This window comes from Coregonus clupeaformis, unplaced genomic scaffold (assembly GCF_020615455.1).
Source record: "Coregonus clupeaformis isolate EN_2021a unplaced genomic scaffold, ASM2061545v1 scaf2411, whole genome shotgun sequence".
Classification (NCBI taxonomy): Eukaryota; Metazoa; Chordata; class Actinopteri; order Salmoniformes; family Salmonidae; genus Coregonus; species Coregonus clupeaformis.
In genome coordinates, this window is record NW_025535865.1 from 23,217 (window position 1) to 41,558 (window position 18,342).

An 18,342-nucleotide genomic window follows, 5' to 3' on the forward strand; every position below is an offset into this window, starting at 1 on the left:
CCTCCTTCTGCGATCATCTCGTCGTCGTCCCACGCTGCCTCCATCTGCGATCATCTCGTCGTCGTCCCACGCTGCCTCCTTCTGCGATCATCTCGTCGTCGTCGTCCCACGTTGTCTCCTTCTGCGATCATCTCGTCGTCGTCGTCCCACGCCGCCTCCATCTGCGCTCATCTCGTCGTCGTGGCCCCACGCCGTCTCCTTCTGCGATCATCTCGTCGTCGTCGGTCCCACGCCGTCTCCATCTGCGCTCATCTCGTGCGTCGTCGCCCCACGCCGTCTCCTTCTGCGCTCATCTCGTGGTCGTCGTGCCCCACGCGGTCTCCTTCTGCGATCATCTCGCTGCGTCGTCGTCCCCACGCTGTCTCCATCTGCGATCATCTCGTGTCGTCGCCCCACGCTGTCTCCATCTGCGCTCATCTCGTCGTCGTCGCCCCACGCCGTCTCCTTCTGCGCTCATCTCGTCGTCGTCGTCCCCACGCCGCCTCCATCTGCGCTCATCTCGTCGTGTCGCCCACGCTGTCTCCTTCTGCGCTCATCTCGTCGTCGTCGGCCCCACGCTGTCTCCTTCTGCGATCATCTCGTCGTCGTCGTCCCACGCAGTCTCCTTCTGCGCTCATCTCGTCGTCGTCGTCCCACGCCGCCTCCATCTGCGATCATCTCGTCGTCGTCCCACGCCGTCTCCTTCTGCGCTCATCTCGTCGTCGTGATCCCACGCTGTCTCCTTCTGCGATCATCTCGTCGTCGTCGTCCCCACGCCGTCTCCTTCTGCGCATCATCTCGTCGTCGTCGGCCCCACGCGTCTCCTTCTGCGCTCATCTCGTCGTCGTGATCCCACGCCGTCTCCTTCTGCGATCATCTCGTCGTGCGTCCCCACGCCGTCTCCTTCTGCGATCATCTCGTCGTCGTCGCCCCACGCTGTCTCCTTCTGCGATCATCTCGTGCCGTGCGTCCCACGCTGTCTCCTTCTGCGATCATCTCGTCGCGTCGTCGCCCCACGCTGTCTCCTTCTGCGATCATCTCGTCGTCGTCGTCCCACGCCGTCTCCTTCTGCGATCATCTCGTCGTCGTCGGTCCCCACGCCGTCTCCTTCTGCGCTCATCTCGTCGTCGTCGCCCCACGCCGCCTCCATCTGCGCTCATCTCGTCGTCGTGCGTCCCGCGCCGTCTCCTTCTGCGCTCATCTCGTCGTCGTCGCCCCACGCTGTCTCCTTCTGCGATCATCTGCGTCGTCGAGCCCACGCCGTCTCCTTCTGCGCTCATCTCGTCGTCGTGCGCCCCACGCCGTCTCCATCTGCGCTCATCTCGTCGTCGTGCGTCCCACGCCGTCTCCTTCTGCGATCATCTCGTCGTGCGTCGCCCCACGCCGCCTCCATCTGCGCTCATCTCGTCGTCGTCGTCCCCACGCTGCCTCCATCTGCGATCATCTCGTTGCGTCGTGCCCACGCCGCCTCCATCTGCGCTCATCTCGTCGTCGTCGTCCCACGCTGCCTCCTTCTGCGATCATCTCGTCGTCGTCGTCCCACGCCGCCTCCATCTGCGCTCATCTATCTCGTCGTCGTCGTCCCACGCCGCCTCCATCTGCGCTCATCTCGTCGTCGTCCCACGCTGTCTCCTTCTGCGATCATCTCGTCGTCGTCGTCCCACGCCGCCTCCATCTGCGCTCATCTCGTCGTCGTCGTCCCACGCTGTCTCCTTCTGCGATCATCTCGTCGTCGTCGTCCCACGCCGCCTCCATCTGCGCTCATCTCGTCGTCGTCGTCCCACGCCGCCTCCATCTGCGATCATCTCGTCGTCGTCATCCCACGCCGCCTCCTTTTGCGCTCATCTCGTCGTCGTGATCCCACGCTGTCTCCTTCTGCGATCATCTCGTCGTCGTCGTCACGCAGTCTCCTTCTGCGCTCATCTCGTCGTCGTCGTCCCACGCCGTCTCCTTCTGCGCTCATCTCGTCGTCGTCGTCCCACGCTGCCTCCTTCTGCGATCATCTCGTCGTCGTCCCACGCTGTCTCCTTCTGCGATCATCTCGTCGTCGTCGTCCCACGCCGCCTCCATCTGCGCTCATCTCGTCGTCGTCGTCCCACGCCGCCTCCATCTGCGCTCATCTCGTCGTCGTCGTCCCACGCCGTCTCCTTCTGCGATCATCTCGTCGTCGTCGTCCCACGCCGCCTCCATCTGCGCTCATCTCGTCGTCGTCGTCCCACGCTGTCTCCTTCTGCGATCATCTCGTCGTCGTCGTCCCACGCCGCCTCCATCTGCGCTCATCTCGTCGTCGTCGTCCCACGCTGCCTCCTTCTGCGATCATCTCGTCGTCGTCGTCCCACGCCGCCTCCTTCTGCGCTCATCTCGTCGTGCGTCGATCCCACGCTGTCTCCTTCTGCGATCATCTCGTCGGCGTCGTCCCCACGCCGTCTCCATCTGCGCTCATCTCGTCGTCGTCGGCCCCACGCCGTCTCCTTCTGCGCTCATCTCGTCGTCGTGGCCCCACGCTGTCTCCTTCTGCGATCATCTCGCCGTCGTCGTCCCACGCCGTCTCCTTCTGCGATCATCTCGTCGTCGTCGTCCCCACGCCGTCTCCTTCTGCGATCATCTCGCGTCGTCGTCGGCCCCACGCCGTCTCCTTCTGCGATCATCTCGTCGTCGTCGCCCCACGCCGTCTCCATCTGCGCTCATCTCGTCGTCGTCGCCCCACGCCGTCTCCATCTGCGCTCATCTGCGTCGTCGTGCGCCCCACGCCGTCTCCTTCTGCGCTCATCTGCGTGTCGTCGCCCCACGCCGTCTCCTTCTGCGCTCATCTCGTCGTCGTCGTCCCCACGCTGTCTCCATCTGCGATCATCTCGTCGTCGTCGTCCCCACGCATCTCCTTCTGCGCTCATCTCGTCGTCGTGGTCCCACGCTGTCTCCTTCTGCGATCATCTGCGTCGTCGTGCCCCACGCCGTCTCCTTCTGCGCTCATCTCATCGCTGTCGCGCCCCACGCTGTCTCCTTCTGCGCTCATCTCGTCGTCGTGGCCCCACGCTGTCTCCATCTGCGATCATCTCGTCGTCGTCGTCCCAGCGCCCTCCTTCTGCGATCATCTCGTCGTGCTGCGGTCCCACGCCGTCTCCATCTGCGCTCATCTCGTCGTGCGTGCGCCCCACGCTGCCTCCATCTGCGCTCATCTCGTCGTCGTCGCCCCACGCCGTCTCCTTCTGCGCTCATCTCGTCGTCGTCGTCCCCACGCCGTCTCCTTCTGCGCTCATCTCGTCGCTGCGTCGCCCCACGCTGTCTCCTTCTGCGCTCATCTCGTCGCTCGTCGTCCCCACGCCGTCTCCTTCTGCGCTCATCTCGTCGTCGTCCCCACGCTGTCTCCTTCTGCGCTCATCTCGTCGTCGTCGTCCCCACGCCGTCTCCTTCTGCGATCATCTCGTCGTCGTCGCCCCACGCTGTCTCCATCTGCGATCATCTCGTCCGTCGCTGCGTCCCACGCTGCCTCCTTCTGCGCATCATCTCGTCGTCGTCGCCCCACGCTGTCTCCATCTGCGATCATCTCGTCCGTCGTCGCCCCACGCTGTCTCCTTCTGCGATCATCTCGTCGTCGTGCCGCCCCACGCCGTCTCCTTCTGCGATCATCTCGTCGCGCGTCGTCGCCACGCTGTCTCCTTCTGCGATCATCTCGTCGTCGTCGTCCCCACGCCGCCTCCATCTGCGCTCATCTCGTAAGTCGTGATCCCACGCTGTCTCCTTCTGCGCTCATCTCGTCGTCGTCGGCCCCACGCTGTCTCCATCTGCGCTCATCTCGTCGTCGTGGCCCCACGCTGTCTCCTTCTGCGATCATCTCGTCGTCGTCGTCCCCACGCTGCCTCCATCTGCGATCATCTCGTGCGTCGGTCACGCAGTCTCCTTCTGCGCTCATCTCGTGCGTCGTCGTCCCCACGCTGCCTCCTTCTGCGCTCATCTCGTCGTCGTCGCCCCACGCCGTCTCCTTCTGCGCTCATCTCGTCGTCAGTCGGCCCCACGCCGTCTCCATCTGCGCTCATCTCGCTCGTGCGCCACGCCCGGCTGTCTCCATCTGCGCTCATCTCGTCGTCGTCGTCCCACGCCGCCTCCATCTGCGCTCATCTGCTGTCGTCGTCCCCACGCTGCCTCCATCTGCGCTCATCTCGTACGTCGTCGGCCCCACGCCGTCTCCTTCTGCGATCATCTCGTCGTCGTCGTCCCACGCTGCCTCCATCTGCGATCATCTCGTGCGTCGTCGTCCCCACGCCGTCTCCATCTGCGATCATCTCGTCGTCGTGCGTCGCCCACGCTGTCTCCATCTGCGATCATCTCGTCGTCGTCGTCCCACGCCGCCTCCATCTGCGATCATCTCGTCGTCGTCGTCCCACGCTGTCTCCTTCTGCGATCATCTCGTGTGCGTCGTCCCCACGCTGCCTCCATCTGCGATCATCTCGTCGTCGTCGTCCCACGCCGCCTCCATCTGCGCTCATCTATCTCGTCGTCGTCGTCCCACGCTGCCTCCATCTGCGATCATCTCGTCGTCGTCCCACGCCGCCTCCATCTGCGATCATCTCGTCGTCGTCGTCCCACGCTGTCTCCTTCTGCGATCATCTCGTCGTCGTCGTCCCACGCCGCCTCCTTCTGCGATCATCTCGTCGTCGTCGTCCCACGCCGCCTCCATCTGCGCTCATCTCGTCGTCGTCGTCCCACGCCGCCTCCATCTGCGCTCATCTCGTCGTCGTCGTCCCACGCCGCCTCCATCTGCGCTCATCTCGTCGTCGTCGTCCCACGCTGTCTCCTTCTGCGCTCATCTCGTCGTCGTCGTCCCACGCCGCCTCCATCTGCGCTCATCTCGTCGTCGTCGTCCCACGCTGCCTCCATCTGCGATCATCTCGTCGTCGTCGTCCCACGCCGCCTCCATCTGCGCTCATCTCGTCGTCGTCGTCCCACGCCGCCTCCATCTGCGCTCATCTCGTCGTCGTCGTCCCACGCCGCCTCCATCTGCGATCATCTCGTCGTCGTCGTCCCACGCTGCCTCCATCTGCGATCATCTCGTCGCGTCGTCGCCCCACGCTGTCTCCATCTGCGCTCATCTGCGTCGTCGTGCGTCCCACGCCGCCTCCATCTGCGCTCATCTCATCTGTCGTCGTCCCCACGCCGTCTCCATCTGCGCTCATCTCGTCGTCGTCGTCCCCACGCCGCCTCCTTCTGCGCTCATCTCGTCGTCGTCGTCCCCACGCTGTCTCCATCTGCGCTCATCTCGTCGTCGTCGTCCCACGCAGTCTCCTTCTGCGCTCATCTCGTCGTCGTCGTCCCACGCTGTCTCCTTCTGCGCTCATCTCGTCGTCGTCGTCCCACGTTTGTCCTTCTGCGCCTCAACTGCTACCTAACCACTACTTGTTCAATACTTACCGTACATACACCTAACTGTGCGTGCATGCTTGTGTATCCTCCCTTACCCCGGTTAGAATAGATAGGATAGGATAGGATAGGATAGGATAGGATAGGATAGGATAGGATAGAATAGAATAGGGAATATGCTAGATACCCTTTGTCAAGGGGGTGGGATACCTTGACTTATACTCACATCATTACTAGAAGACAAGAAGTGTGCAAATGAAGACCTCTTATAACCAGGGTCGAATCTGTAGATCCTATTCTCCGGGTTACCGCATATGTTTACGGGTTTCTCCGTGTGTCTGAATGATGGCAGTTGCTGCAGTTCCTGCATAGCGCTCTCCACGCCCAATCTCAAGGTGGTGCACATGTGTTTATTCTGAGCCTGCACCATGACATTGATATCTAAGTGTAGAAGCACTGCAGCTAGTAACAGCCTCATCATCAAGCTTTTCCCACACTGTCTCGGGGCAAGGCACAGAGTGTAAGGGTTTGCGTAGTGAGAGAATGCTCTCTCCACCTGGTAGAAGTGACTGAGTGCAGGGTTTACATAGTCGTAGTTCTCCGAGCCCAGAGGGGATAAGCCCAGCTTGTCAAGTAGAGCGTGCTTATACTTGAAGAGAGCGTCGCCAAATTGGTTCCTAGTGACACCCAAAACCACCCCTCTGAAAAGCTCTAGCTGAAAGGGTTCCATCCTCATGCCTTTGAATTGGAAATATTCAAACACCCTATATATCAGACGTTCAAAGCGGTACATGACAGAGCTGGTTTTATCCTTGGCCGAGGCACCGTGAAGATGTAGATTGCGCATCCTAACCTTAGCTCCCTCCAGTCCGAGCTCTCGTATCAGTGTGGCTTGTGCTAGGCGGTCCTGTATCAGGCGATTATACTCGGTCATTCTATCGTTCTCCATCTGCTCCCTTTCTCTGTTGCTGTCGTCCTTGGAGAGCCTGGTTCTCACGCAGTCGGCAGCCACCCCAACAGGTGCACACGTAGAGTTATCAATGGGGTCTCTCACCAACTCGCTGAGCAGCCACAAGGTCTCCTCAGGGTTCGTGGACAGCGCTCGATGGCGAAATCGCAACCCTGTTGACGTGTTACACCCGGAGCTTAGCTGGACCTCCATCGAAGAGGATTGTGTCATACTGTGCCCCAGTGAATGCATCACAGACAACCTTTCTATGTGTCACACAGATAAGGAGCAATCGAGCCCCTCGAGATCTACCTTAATAGAATTTGTGTTACCACTGAAGATTCACTTCAGATACTGTTGGCTTTTCTCTGGGGTGCCCTGGCACAACACCAAGCGCCTGGGAAACAGAGCGGAGCCGTTAACCGATCGCGAACTGCTCTGCGTCAACCGCATGCTGATGACAGGCGAGGACCACGAGCTGTGCAGCCAGGTGAGTTGCGACAGGATAGCCTGCGAGCAAGACATGAAAGCTTTCTGGTTGACCACAGACGGGCGCCTTGTCTACGTAGATCGACTATCTGAAGACATCAAGTTCCGACGCCTCAGACAGCAGAACCTGCACGTGGCGTTGTCCCTGTGGACTACCAACCCCGAACTGTGCGGGCAAATGATGCGAGCCTCCGAGTCTGCCCACGATAACCTGATCACAATATGCGGAGAGGCAGCGAGCTTGAGCCAAGGCAGGTTCTACAACCTGTACGCAAATTACCCTCTCCCAATCAACAACAACACGGACTGGGACCGGGACGTGTCGCTAGAGTTACTTCGGGTAGACCATAAGGACATAGGAGCCTGGGTAGACCATAAGGACATCGGCGCCAAGGAGATACGGAACGGAGGGGAGTTACTCCTGGAGCTGCAGTCTCTTTACACTGCTTATTTCAGCTTCATCACCGACAACTCTACGTCCAATGAACTGAGGGAGAGGGTGTCTCTTCTGGGTGCTCAGTGGCTGGTCCAAGAAGACTGTTCGGAGTTGCAGTTTTCACTGAACCTGGAAAGGAACTGGTTTACAAGAATGGTCATCATAGTGGCCATATATCTGGCGTTGGCATAAACGGGCATCATCCTGCATATGTCCCAGGTTTGTCCTTCACAGTTGGAAAAAAACTCTTGCCACAGATCCTCAGAGCTCCCTTCGGAATGTCTCCACAATTGTCACCTTGTCCGAGAAATTGCTCCCAATAGGAGTACTGCCACAGGCCTTTATAATGTGATGTGCAGAGTGCTCACAGTGTGATCCAGAGTGTCACAGTGTCAAGGACATATTGGTTATTAACTATCACATGTATCTGTTCAGGGTACCACTTGGACGCATTTCCCTTGGCTACTACATTGGACCTACTACGAGAACTACTAGGATAATGACTCACAACAAGGTCAGGAGAGGAGGCATCAGGACAAAGATATATGTTGGTGACAACGCTGAAAAGCAAGACCTGGCAAACGCGTGGGCCTCACAGATGCTCTCTCGGAATTATCTGCCCAGGCAGGGTCTAGAGGATGCTCTGCAATACATGCTTGACAAACCCGTCGGTTGTTACGTTTTCATTAGACCTAAGAGTACTGAAAGTGACAGGTTTGCGGTGCTGGTGCGAGACCACAATAAGACGGTTCGCTACAACATTCGCCCCAACGAAGACTACAGCACATACATCATGTCCACGCTGGATGGAGGAGAGAGATGTTACAGTAGTATATCAGAGCTTCTAGGTCCGCTATGCCAATGTGAAGAAAGCGACAGCCGCACCGACTACGAGATGATCAGAGAAATGGAGATGGAGGCGATGTCTGCAGGAGCACAGTGCAGCCGCAGCCTGGATGCATCCAGGGGCAAACAAGCACAGGGTCCCCGCGGCATCAGCTTAGATGATGACCATTACACCTTGTTAGGGGATGCGAAACCGCCCAATTCCACACAATGCCCCAGTATCCACAGGAGCCGTAAGCAACGTTATTACCAAAACGCCACTCCCAGGGTTACTACTCCCAGGGTTACTGAGGACACGTGCAATGTGAGGGATACGTCCAAGGGTGCTCAAGTTGGACCAGGAACACAGACTCAGGGCAGCAGCCTAGATCTAGATGACGAAGTGTACAGTTTGCTAGGGACCGTGAACCTGTCGGATCGACCCAGACCCCCCAGTATCCACAGAAGCCGTAAGGACCGTCTGTATATGTACAGGAACGAGGCTCCTCTTCAGCTGAACGAAGGGACATCAGCCTATCCCTTAACACATAACAGGGGTGAAGGTACCAACAACAAAGAGGAGGACACAGCCCACCGGGGGAAGTACTACGAAGACAAGACCAACAATGTGATCCAGCCTGAGGTTGATTTTGCAGCGATTGGCAGAATTAGACGATGATGGTTATGGTGAAGAAGTATACAAGGGGGGCTCAGATAGCTCCAATGTCTTGGGTGTTGGGTGTTTGATTGGGTGTTTGAAAGAAAATGTACTTGTATGTACCTGTGGTGGTGGTGGTGGTGGTGTGTGTTGCGTTTACTCGATATCGGTGTGCACCTGACTCAATGTGTAAAATGGGAAATAAAATAAAGAAATGAACATGTGGAACCGTGGTTTATGTGTTTGGGTCTTTATTATGAAACACACAAGATGATATCATGCTTGGAATTGGATCGAGCCGTTAGGTCAGGTCAAATCACACCAGACAAACAAAACTCCATGTCCACAACTGTCAACAACAGTCCGGTCTTTCCTCTTTCCGATGGTACAGTACAGAGTCCAGAGTATAGTGTCCAGTGTATCCATGGTATAGTATTATAAGATGCCTATTCCGGGATCACCTCGACAACATCATAGGTACCTGCCATGTGTGCATCATTTACAGCAGCTACTTTGTTTAGGGTGTCATAGAGAGTATTTGAACTTCGCTCAGTGCGTTCAATTTTTTCACAGCCTCCTCAGCCAGGATCATCAGCCCGTTAGTGCCTTGTTGTAACATATAGCTATGAGCTTCTACTGTCTCCACAGCATCTGGTATTCCACAGCTATCACAGTTGGTGATGATAGTGTTTGTGTTAAGTATAAGGACGTCATCAGCTAGGGTTCATCAGCCCGTTATTGTCTTGTTGTAACATATAGCCCTGCTCTTCTACTGTCTCCATAGCATCTGGTATTCCACAGCTATCACAGTTGGTGATGATAGTGTCCGTGTTATGTATAAGGACGTCATCAGCTAGGTTCATCAGCCCGTTATTGTCTTGTTGTAACATATAGCCCTGCTCTTCTACTGTCTCCATAGCATCTGGTATTCCACAGCTATCACAGTTGGTGATGACTTCCAGCTTACGATCTACGTCATTCAGGATGTTCCAATAGTCCATCAACGAGCACCGTGACGGTTCTATTGTCCGATACACTTACTGTCAAAGGGCACAATACCAAGGTAGAGGTATACTGTACGAAAAAAAGCAACTACTATTACCAATGTCAATGTCGTCACAATCTCTACAATGTCAGTATTTCCACTTGTCCAGTTCTTGTAACCTAACAGTTACTCTAACCAGTAATGATTCACCCTAACTCTGTGAGGCTAGCGTTTGGGCCACCCATGCACTGCTGTTTATCATACCTACAAGGGCTGGGCTGGGTATCAGATGTATATCACACCAAGTATGAAGGCTTACACCACGGCTCCGGATCAGGCTCCGGCTCCAAGGGCTGTTTATCCGAGTTATCCCCAGAACAAGGCTCCCATGGGGTAATCGGGCGGAAAGGTGTGTCTACACATGTAAAGCTCCTGTTATATATCCACTGCTCCCTGCTCCCATAGCACAGAGTCCCGGTGAAAAGGTGTGTCTAGAGTGTGGAGCTCTTTATACACACCTCTGTGTATCCAGCCAAGGCTGGGTTATCCCAATGAGGATGTTTCACCCCCACACAGAACCCCTGGGTTGTCAGCCCAGGGCAGCTGTATCACATCCTCATGGATGGTTTGTCCAACCACAAATCTCCAACGGCAAACAGGATAGGCTCACTGGGACTGTAGGTGAGGGTCATGGTGCTCTGACATTCTAGGTTTGTGAGAGGCTAAAGGTGCTCTGACTTTCAGACCGCACCTAAACAAACTCTGAGTCCTGTTGTTGGTTGGCCTTCCCATCCATGAGTTCACACATCAGCCCATGTGCGGACAAACCATCCCTGAGAGGCAATTCAACTCTGACAAACAGAGAGCCTGGCATGGGAGCCTCTCCTACACAGCTATGGAATTTCAGAGCCCTGTGAGCCTATCCTGTATTTGGTTGGGCTTCCTATCCATGAGTCCACACATCAGCCCCTGTGCGGACAAACAATCCCTGTGAGGCAATCCAACTCTGACAAACAGAGAGCCTGGCCTGTGAGCCTCTCCTACACAGCCTTACAATTTCACAGCCCCGTGAGCCTGCCCTGTGACACTCTGACAACAGGTTGTTAGACAAAACACAAACGTAGAATTTCAGAGCCCCGTGAGCATGGCCTGTGAGGCTCTCCTACAGGCTCACGGGGCTCTGACGTTCTACGTTTGTGTAGGAGAAGCTCACGGTCCTGGCTCACCTGGCTCCGACCGCAAACCTTTACGGTCCTATACTGAAGCAGGTGGCTCTTCCCTGCAACTGTTCATGATCCTGTTATTGTGTGATAGTTTGAACGAATGTATAGATCCACACATTAACTACTTGAAGCTACCTACTGAAACTGCAGCTTCTATAGGACCGAGGAGTACTTGAGAGATATAATGGCCAGCAGGATTCGCAATGTAGTTCAGCCAGGCTTATACGGGAGCTGCACTTGGAACATCAGTGATATCAACGTCAAAAGGTTGGTTAAAGCTTGGATAGGGCACACCCCTGCCACCTTGGACATGTCTCTTGAGGCATTTCTACTCATGTCATCCCGGGAAGCTCAAGGTTATGGTGCAGAGTTCGCTTTAAGGCACCGCCAGCTGATCATGAGGATCCTCATGAAGTACGCTGACTCAGTGAACACCATAAATGTCATGGCTGGAGTCGGGGATACGAGACAGCACACTTCGCTCAACAGCAGACCGTACAACAGTCCAATCCGTGGAGCCGGTGCTTACGGGTCCGATTGTGAGGATCCGGAGAGGTTCTACGCCCAGGAGTTTGATGATGATGAACTCGCAGCACACATCATGGAGTTGAGGCTTCAAGAAGACCTGTACCAAGACCTGCCACCTCATAACATACGACACCCAGGACCTTAGTTTTTTATTAGACTACCTGCCTAACTACTGATGTTGGCAAGGGATAGTGTCTCATCACACGTTACACAGCCTCCATTCTTTTCTGATATTAACTATGAACAAGCTGAACCGGAGCAGTACAAGGGTGTGCTTGATATCGCACACCTGAAACAGCTACTATGGAGAACATGGACACGCGTGTCAAACAATTCTTAGATCAGTACCAGCATATGAGTGAGAGTTCCAAATTCCTTGGTATGCCCTTCATAGTGTTTGTCGCTATGCCGGAAAACGCTCTACACGCCATGGGTGTTACTGCCAAATTCATATGCGACCATAAACAACTGGTACAGAATACTAGGCAAAGGTGGAAGGGTCCATATCTTCAGCAGCTGCAACATCAGCGGAGAGATCAATTTCAGCCGCAACACATTCAGCAACAACGACAGAAGGACCATACACAACAGTTACATCAGCACAGTGGTGTCACCGCTCGCTCAAAAAGCCCGGAGTTCGCGTATCACACTCCAGCCGTCCCTGCTGACACGGTGTATGCCACCTATCAACCCAAGCTCGGGGAGAATTGCTGCGGAAACTATGAGAGATCTAAACATCATCATGTAAGGGAGCAGAGTCCCCAAGCACGCAGTGCTAGGCAATCTCAACGCCAACAGTAGCTGAGCGTGGATTTGGGAATGGATATGCGGCTGATGTCACATTCAAGTAAGGACATGCGCCAGCTGAGGTCTGATGCGAAACGTAAAGGTCAGAGTCACAGTCCCTGGGAATATTAATCGTACAGACACACTAAACCATTCAGAAGAGTTGTATGAGACATGGTTAGTTAGACTAGCAGTGACGTCAGTTATCCAACCAGAGGTTTGTCCTTGGATAAAAAGGGGTTGAGTACCATGTCAAACCAGACCTTCACTGACACATTGAAGTCCCCATGTCTGATTTGAGAGCGGACTCAAGTCACAATTGTTTGGTTCAGACTCGGCCTTTAGCAGCACACAGCCAACCTATCTACCTGATGTGAGTTAAAGCTATTCCATTCCAGAGGTGCTTTGCCGCTCACACACTAAGCCGAGACCTTAAGCTACACGACTCCGCTACGGGCAGCTGAAATGGACTATACCACAGCCCCAGTCTCAGCTCCAAGCCAGCCCCATACCAGCACCTCGCCCACGGGGAGTACTACCAGTCTTACTTTTTCACAAGCTGAGAACGGTGCAACAACACTCACTGTACCCAGTGGCCGAACGACCGAACTCAGACACCACACTTTGCAATTTAGCATGGACCCAGGCTGTTCCAACCCGGTCCTCAAGCACGTCATAGACATGGAGGCTGATGATCAAGACCTTCAAATTTACAACAAAGAGTACAGCGATACAGACGAAGACAAAGCTGAATCTGACAAGGCGTACAACGAATGTACAGACCTTAGGGACGAGGGGCCCTTCTACGACGATGATGATGATGATGATGATGATGATGATGATGATGAATTGTCTTGGTCAGACCCAGATTGCGATCCAGCTCTCAGGTATTACCACGAAGACCATGTAGCGTATCTACGCGACAAAGGCCTAGACTTCGAAGACTGCGGAGACGGAGGCTTTTGGCATAAACCGGGGGGGTATATCAACGTCGATCAACGAGTCAAAGGAGTTGTGTTTGAGGACACTGACACTGATTGATGTCAACCTTATGCTTCCACAGTATAGCCCTTAACCAACCTCTTGTTACCAGCCTCTTGCTTGTTGTTTATTGATTGCGTGATTATAACTTAGCTTATAGTAGAGAATGGATGAGTACCTGTGTATAATACGTACCTGTCTATACAGTGGTGGTTCTGCACCCTATACCCATGTGTACTTTCCATGTGTACTTTCCATGTGTACTTTCCATGTGTACTTTCCATGTGTCCACACATTGTCCATAATAAAAGACAATAAAAAACAGTCAATACATTTCTCTACCTGTGTATTTCTTTATTACGTCACGTACAGGACATCATTTACAGTTACAGGACCGATATGCACATACAGATAGGCACATACATACGATATGCTGCTGCTGCTACTACTTGTAATACACCTCACCGCTTAGTTTGATAGACCTTTCCCCGCTGTGTATCTCGTCTCTGGTGTGACATAGAAGTAAGAACGCCGAGAGCATGTCGTCTCTGGTGTACTCTCCGTCTACAGACTTCTTGCCACCAGTAGTCACGGTACTACATTTCACAGCCTCTGTGATAGTGACCATGGCCATTTCTTCTCTCAATTTCCCCAGTAGCAGTTTCCCTTGTTCTGCGTGAGCCTTGTCAGTGAGCCTGTCTCCGGGTAGAGCTATGATGTCTCGCGTCTCCAATAGACTCGCCGTGATATCAGTGGCCAGATTGACTCCCTTTCGAGAGCGCCTGTACATGAACACGTCCATATTGGAGCCCATCTTGTTGCTAGATCCCGCACCCTTGGAGGTTCCTATGGTTGACTCGAGCATCCGAGTTTTCTTGGTGACCTCGGATAACACTGCCCATCCCAGGGACATTACGGTGTCACAGTAATAGAGTGTTTCCCTATTGATTGCTGACACCGTACTGAGAACCATAGCGAGTTTGGTCTTTGCTCCTACGTGCTTCCCTAGCATGTACTTGTTGTTGATATGAGACCACTTGCTGTAGAACAGGACCTTGAACCCGGAGCGTAGCAGGGACTGCTCGATTAGATTTTTTACATCGACCAGTGCGTTCACGTAGGTGTTTTGTTCAAATACCATCACCACTGGTACTTCTTTCCACATCACTCTGGGCATAATCAGTTTCAGTAGTCTAATGTGAGCGCATAGCAGAGCAGCGTAGACTCGCGTCACCTGATCCAAATCGCGAATCTCCAGTTCCTCCAGGGCCATAACCTGTGAGAGTGAAAGAGAGCGAGAGAGAGAGAGAGAGAGATATAGAGAGAGAGAGAGACCCGTACAACTAGTCAGTGAAAGGGGTATAAATACATTGTTAGCGCTCTGAGGATTTAAACACCCACAGAGAGAACAGAAAGAGGCTGCTGCTAGCCCACAAACAATCATGTTCTGTCCCGCTTGTCAGGCTGCTCGACAGGACGTGGAGACATTGATGAGGACTCCATGGGAGTACCTCTTATCACACTACGAGTTCATGATAGTGTTCACTTCATTCCAGCGCAACATTGTCTTCTACTCTAACATGGATTACGGGCAACTCAGGACCCTATACAGCCAGCTTGTGTCCTTCTCGCCTGCTAGGATACTCATGATAGACACATTGATCTCGGTTTACAACAAAAGAGGACTCGGTAAAGACGTACAATGTGATTCGTTCGATGTTCCTTGCGAGTTGTCAAGGGTTATAACACTTGCAATAGGCAACCAGGTCCCAGAGCAGTTCGTCCACGAGTGCATCTCAAGCTGCAACTGGAAGGGGTACGACGATATGGTACTCGCTGCGTTCGCCTCAGCCGACACTATTCGCAGCGGAGCCCTAAAGTACATGGCTATCATCAAGGAGAGCGTACGGGATATACAATCGCTTCACACAATCATCTCTCTAGCGGTTACAGGGTGGTTGGTGAAACTCTCCGAAGCAAAGTGCACATGTGGCACCTGGACCCAGGCCCTAGACCTGATCTCGTGCTTCGTAGCCGACACGGAGACCACGTTGACGATCCAAGACGAGGCTCGTATAAGCGCTTACATTTGCACACTATTAGACTTGAGCCCCGCTCCCACAAACGGACCGTACCTTTGGGACAAACACAGACCCTTAGATTACAAATACATGTTTAGCGACCTTCTGATTACAGGTCTAGATTCGGATGAAACTTGACAACTCACCACTAGCTTGCCACCTGCCAACTCCACAGCACAGCACACCCCGGCACAGGACCTAGAGCCTCCTCCGAACGTTGGGTCGAGGCACAGGTACGCTCTGACCACGGACCCACGATTCATATATTCCAGGGTGACGCTGTTATTCGACAGGAACTTGTTTATGACCGAGGGCTCGAAGGGAGTGGTGTGGTCGGTCTTGGTGTCGGTGGACGAAGTGCTGCTGCTACCCGTGACTTCGCTCTCGAATCCTTTCGGCGTGACCATGTTCATCAGCTCCTTCAGATGGTTGTCTACAGATATATGTTGAGGACAGTACACTCCCAGGCAGAAGCACGTCAGCCCAGGCTCCCTCTCGTGATACCTACACTTGAAGCTCTGGGACACTACGTGGTACGCGGGCTCTCCATCTTCCCCACGGATATCAGCCACTTTGTTCAGCCACGGGGTGTTGTTGACATGACTTGTGATGTGCACTTGCTTTCGCCCTCTGAACGCGATGTTCGGCAGCACAGCCAGCAGCACCTTAGAACTAACAAAGCCCACTTCGTCCACCAGAATGAGATCAGCGCTCTGCCCTCTGCTGGCCTGAGAAGAGAAAGTGAGAAGGAGACATGTTAGCAGGGGTAACCTGGATAGTAGTCCTAGCATACTACATATCTCATACTACATAATCACACAGTGGTCACGGACAGTGTCATATCATAAAATACAGCCACAGGAGAAGAGCAAGTGGAGAGGAAGGGTGAGATTGGAAGGGTGAGATCTCAGAACGTGGAAGGACAGAGGAACAGCAAGTAGCAAGAAGAAGAAGAAGAAGAAGAAGAAGAAGAAGAAGAAGAAGAAGAAGAAGAAGAAGAAGAAGAAGAAGAAGAAGAAGAATAGTTGGACAGCAACGGAGACCGCATGTCAACAGGCCAAGCATGAATCATTCCCACATAGAGTTAATAGACGATCCCCAATGGGTGAGCTACTGTGTTGAGAATGAATGCTCTTTCAGAGACCACATTCAGGGATACGTGTGCCGAACACACTGCAGCAGGCACGTGTGCTCAGGTTCCAGTTGCTCCTTGATACAAACCATGGTGACGCGGAGCCGATATCAGATGGCCTCATCAGAGTCTTCATGTCCCGTCGCAGCTCTGCTTGTATTTCACAAACCTCAGGTGGAGTTCAGAGGTCCGTACTACATGCCCGATAGAGGGGATTGTATCGAAATGGGTTATGGTGCAAAGGAATACCACCCAGGGACCACGGGTCACTGCTGCACGGAGGTGGAAGGCCGCCATCTCATACTGAAAGCCAGCCTGCCTGTCATGCTCGCCCTCTTCTCGACATCTCTAACCAAAGACTTTGGGAGTCAATATGGGATTGTACACAAGAGTCTAGGGGCAAACACTTCATCGAGCACCACGTCTTTCTCCTGGATGGCTAAGATATTCGAACTGGCTGAGGAGATACAGTTTAAGCACAGGTCCGAGCTGTGTTGCCGCCGAGAGATGTCCTCGGTTTTACAGGACGCCGTGTTGAAGAGCGCAGTAGCCATATCAACGCTGTTCAGCTCGTGCAACAAGAAGATCAACCGCTTCATGAAGAAAGTGACTTGCAAGTACAACGACAAGCACTCCAAAAGAGCTGACTTCTATACCATGGTGGTAATGCTGGCGTTATGTCTTTTCCCATATTTAAAGCATCGTGTACTAGGCGACATATTTAACAACAGGACATTGGTGATTATGTGCTTTGACAAGACACGCACCAGACACAACCAGTGGTCTACACTCTCCACGCATATCCACATGCACGTGAACCAGCCAGAGTTTGTAAAAGGGGTGCTTTCCAACAGCGATCTCGCCAGCTCCCTGCCCGCTGTGGTGACGGCCACCTTGGAAAAGTACATTGCCGACGCTAGCTACTCTGACATCGACAGTACTATGTCTGGTACTATGTCTCACAGTCAGACTCCCGAGACCGCTGCTTCGAGAACCTGGAACAGTGCGAGGTTGGACATCGGACCGCACCTCGACTGGACTCGTCTCTACACCGAAAGAACAAGGAAAATAAAAAACACATGGGGAAAAGGAGGACTCCTTGCTCGAAGGGGTACTACGAAAGTCATGAGGGGAGACTGGAGGAGAAAGTGATGCGTTTACAGCACTCGTAGCCAAAGCTACGGCCACACCACATTTGCGCTGTGTAATATCTTCACTATGTTGTGTTGTTCATTTTGGTATGGTACGCAAGACATGTAATATTCTGTATGCCTGTACAATAAAATGCATCTCTCCCATGCCGGTATGTGTCCGTGGTTGATTCAGCCATACTCAATCCATAATATGACAACGGTTTTGTACATGAATGACATATGAGTGAAATAAAGACACACAGACAGACAATGGCTTGAGTTGTACAATCGTGTTCCTCTAACAAGGTGTTTTATTCAGACATTTGTGCACACATATCAAGGGCAATAGAACACAATAAACGATCCAACGGTTATCGTGTACATCGGTTCAAACTGGCACAGGTGATGGTTGGGGTTGTCTTTGGTGATTTCTTGTTCTTCTTCTGCATGCAGACAGGCCTTTTCCACTTGATTGAGCCCTTAGACGTAGTCTGCTGCTTCTGCTTAGGGCGCACCTTCTGCTGACTCTGCCTCTTTTCCACGTACTCTTTGAGTAGTTGGTCAGCCTTTGCAGCAGAGTAGTTTTTGCGATCAGCCTTGTGCTTCTCCAGAGCCTGCCGTTTCCACTGTAGGTTGACTATGCTGGTTATGGGAGCGTTACCAAACTGCACCAATGCGTCGTAAGAGTGCTCAGGGCCGGCTCTGATTACACTATCAGCAAAATCTCTCCTGAACGCTATCCCGCAGTGCAAGCAGTTCCACAATTTGTGAGAAGGGCATGTACGCCGAGGCTGCTGCTCTT

The 18,342-nt window shown here is 53.4% G+C and overlaps 1 protein-coding gene across 1 annotated transcript; it reads right to left on the bottom strand.

Moving 5' to 3' along the window:
- Positions 1-13,548: 13,548 nt before the first annotated feature.
- LOC121564979 lies at positions 13,549-16,499 on the bottom strand. The gene is made up of 3 exons (XM_045219496.1): positions 16,446-16,499; positions 15,422-16,003; positions 13,549-14,470 (listed from the first exon to the last, which is right to left on the bottom strand). The coding sequence occupies exons 1-3, from the start codon at positions 16,497-16,499 to the stop codon at positions 13,640-13,642; spliced, it is 1,467 nt and encodes a 488-aa protein (XP_045075431.1). The 3' UTR covers positions 13,549-13,639.
- Positions 16,500-18,342: the final 1,843 nt, after the last annotated feature.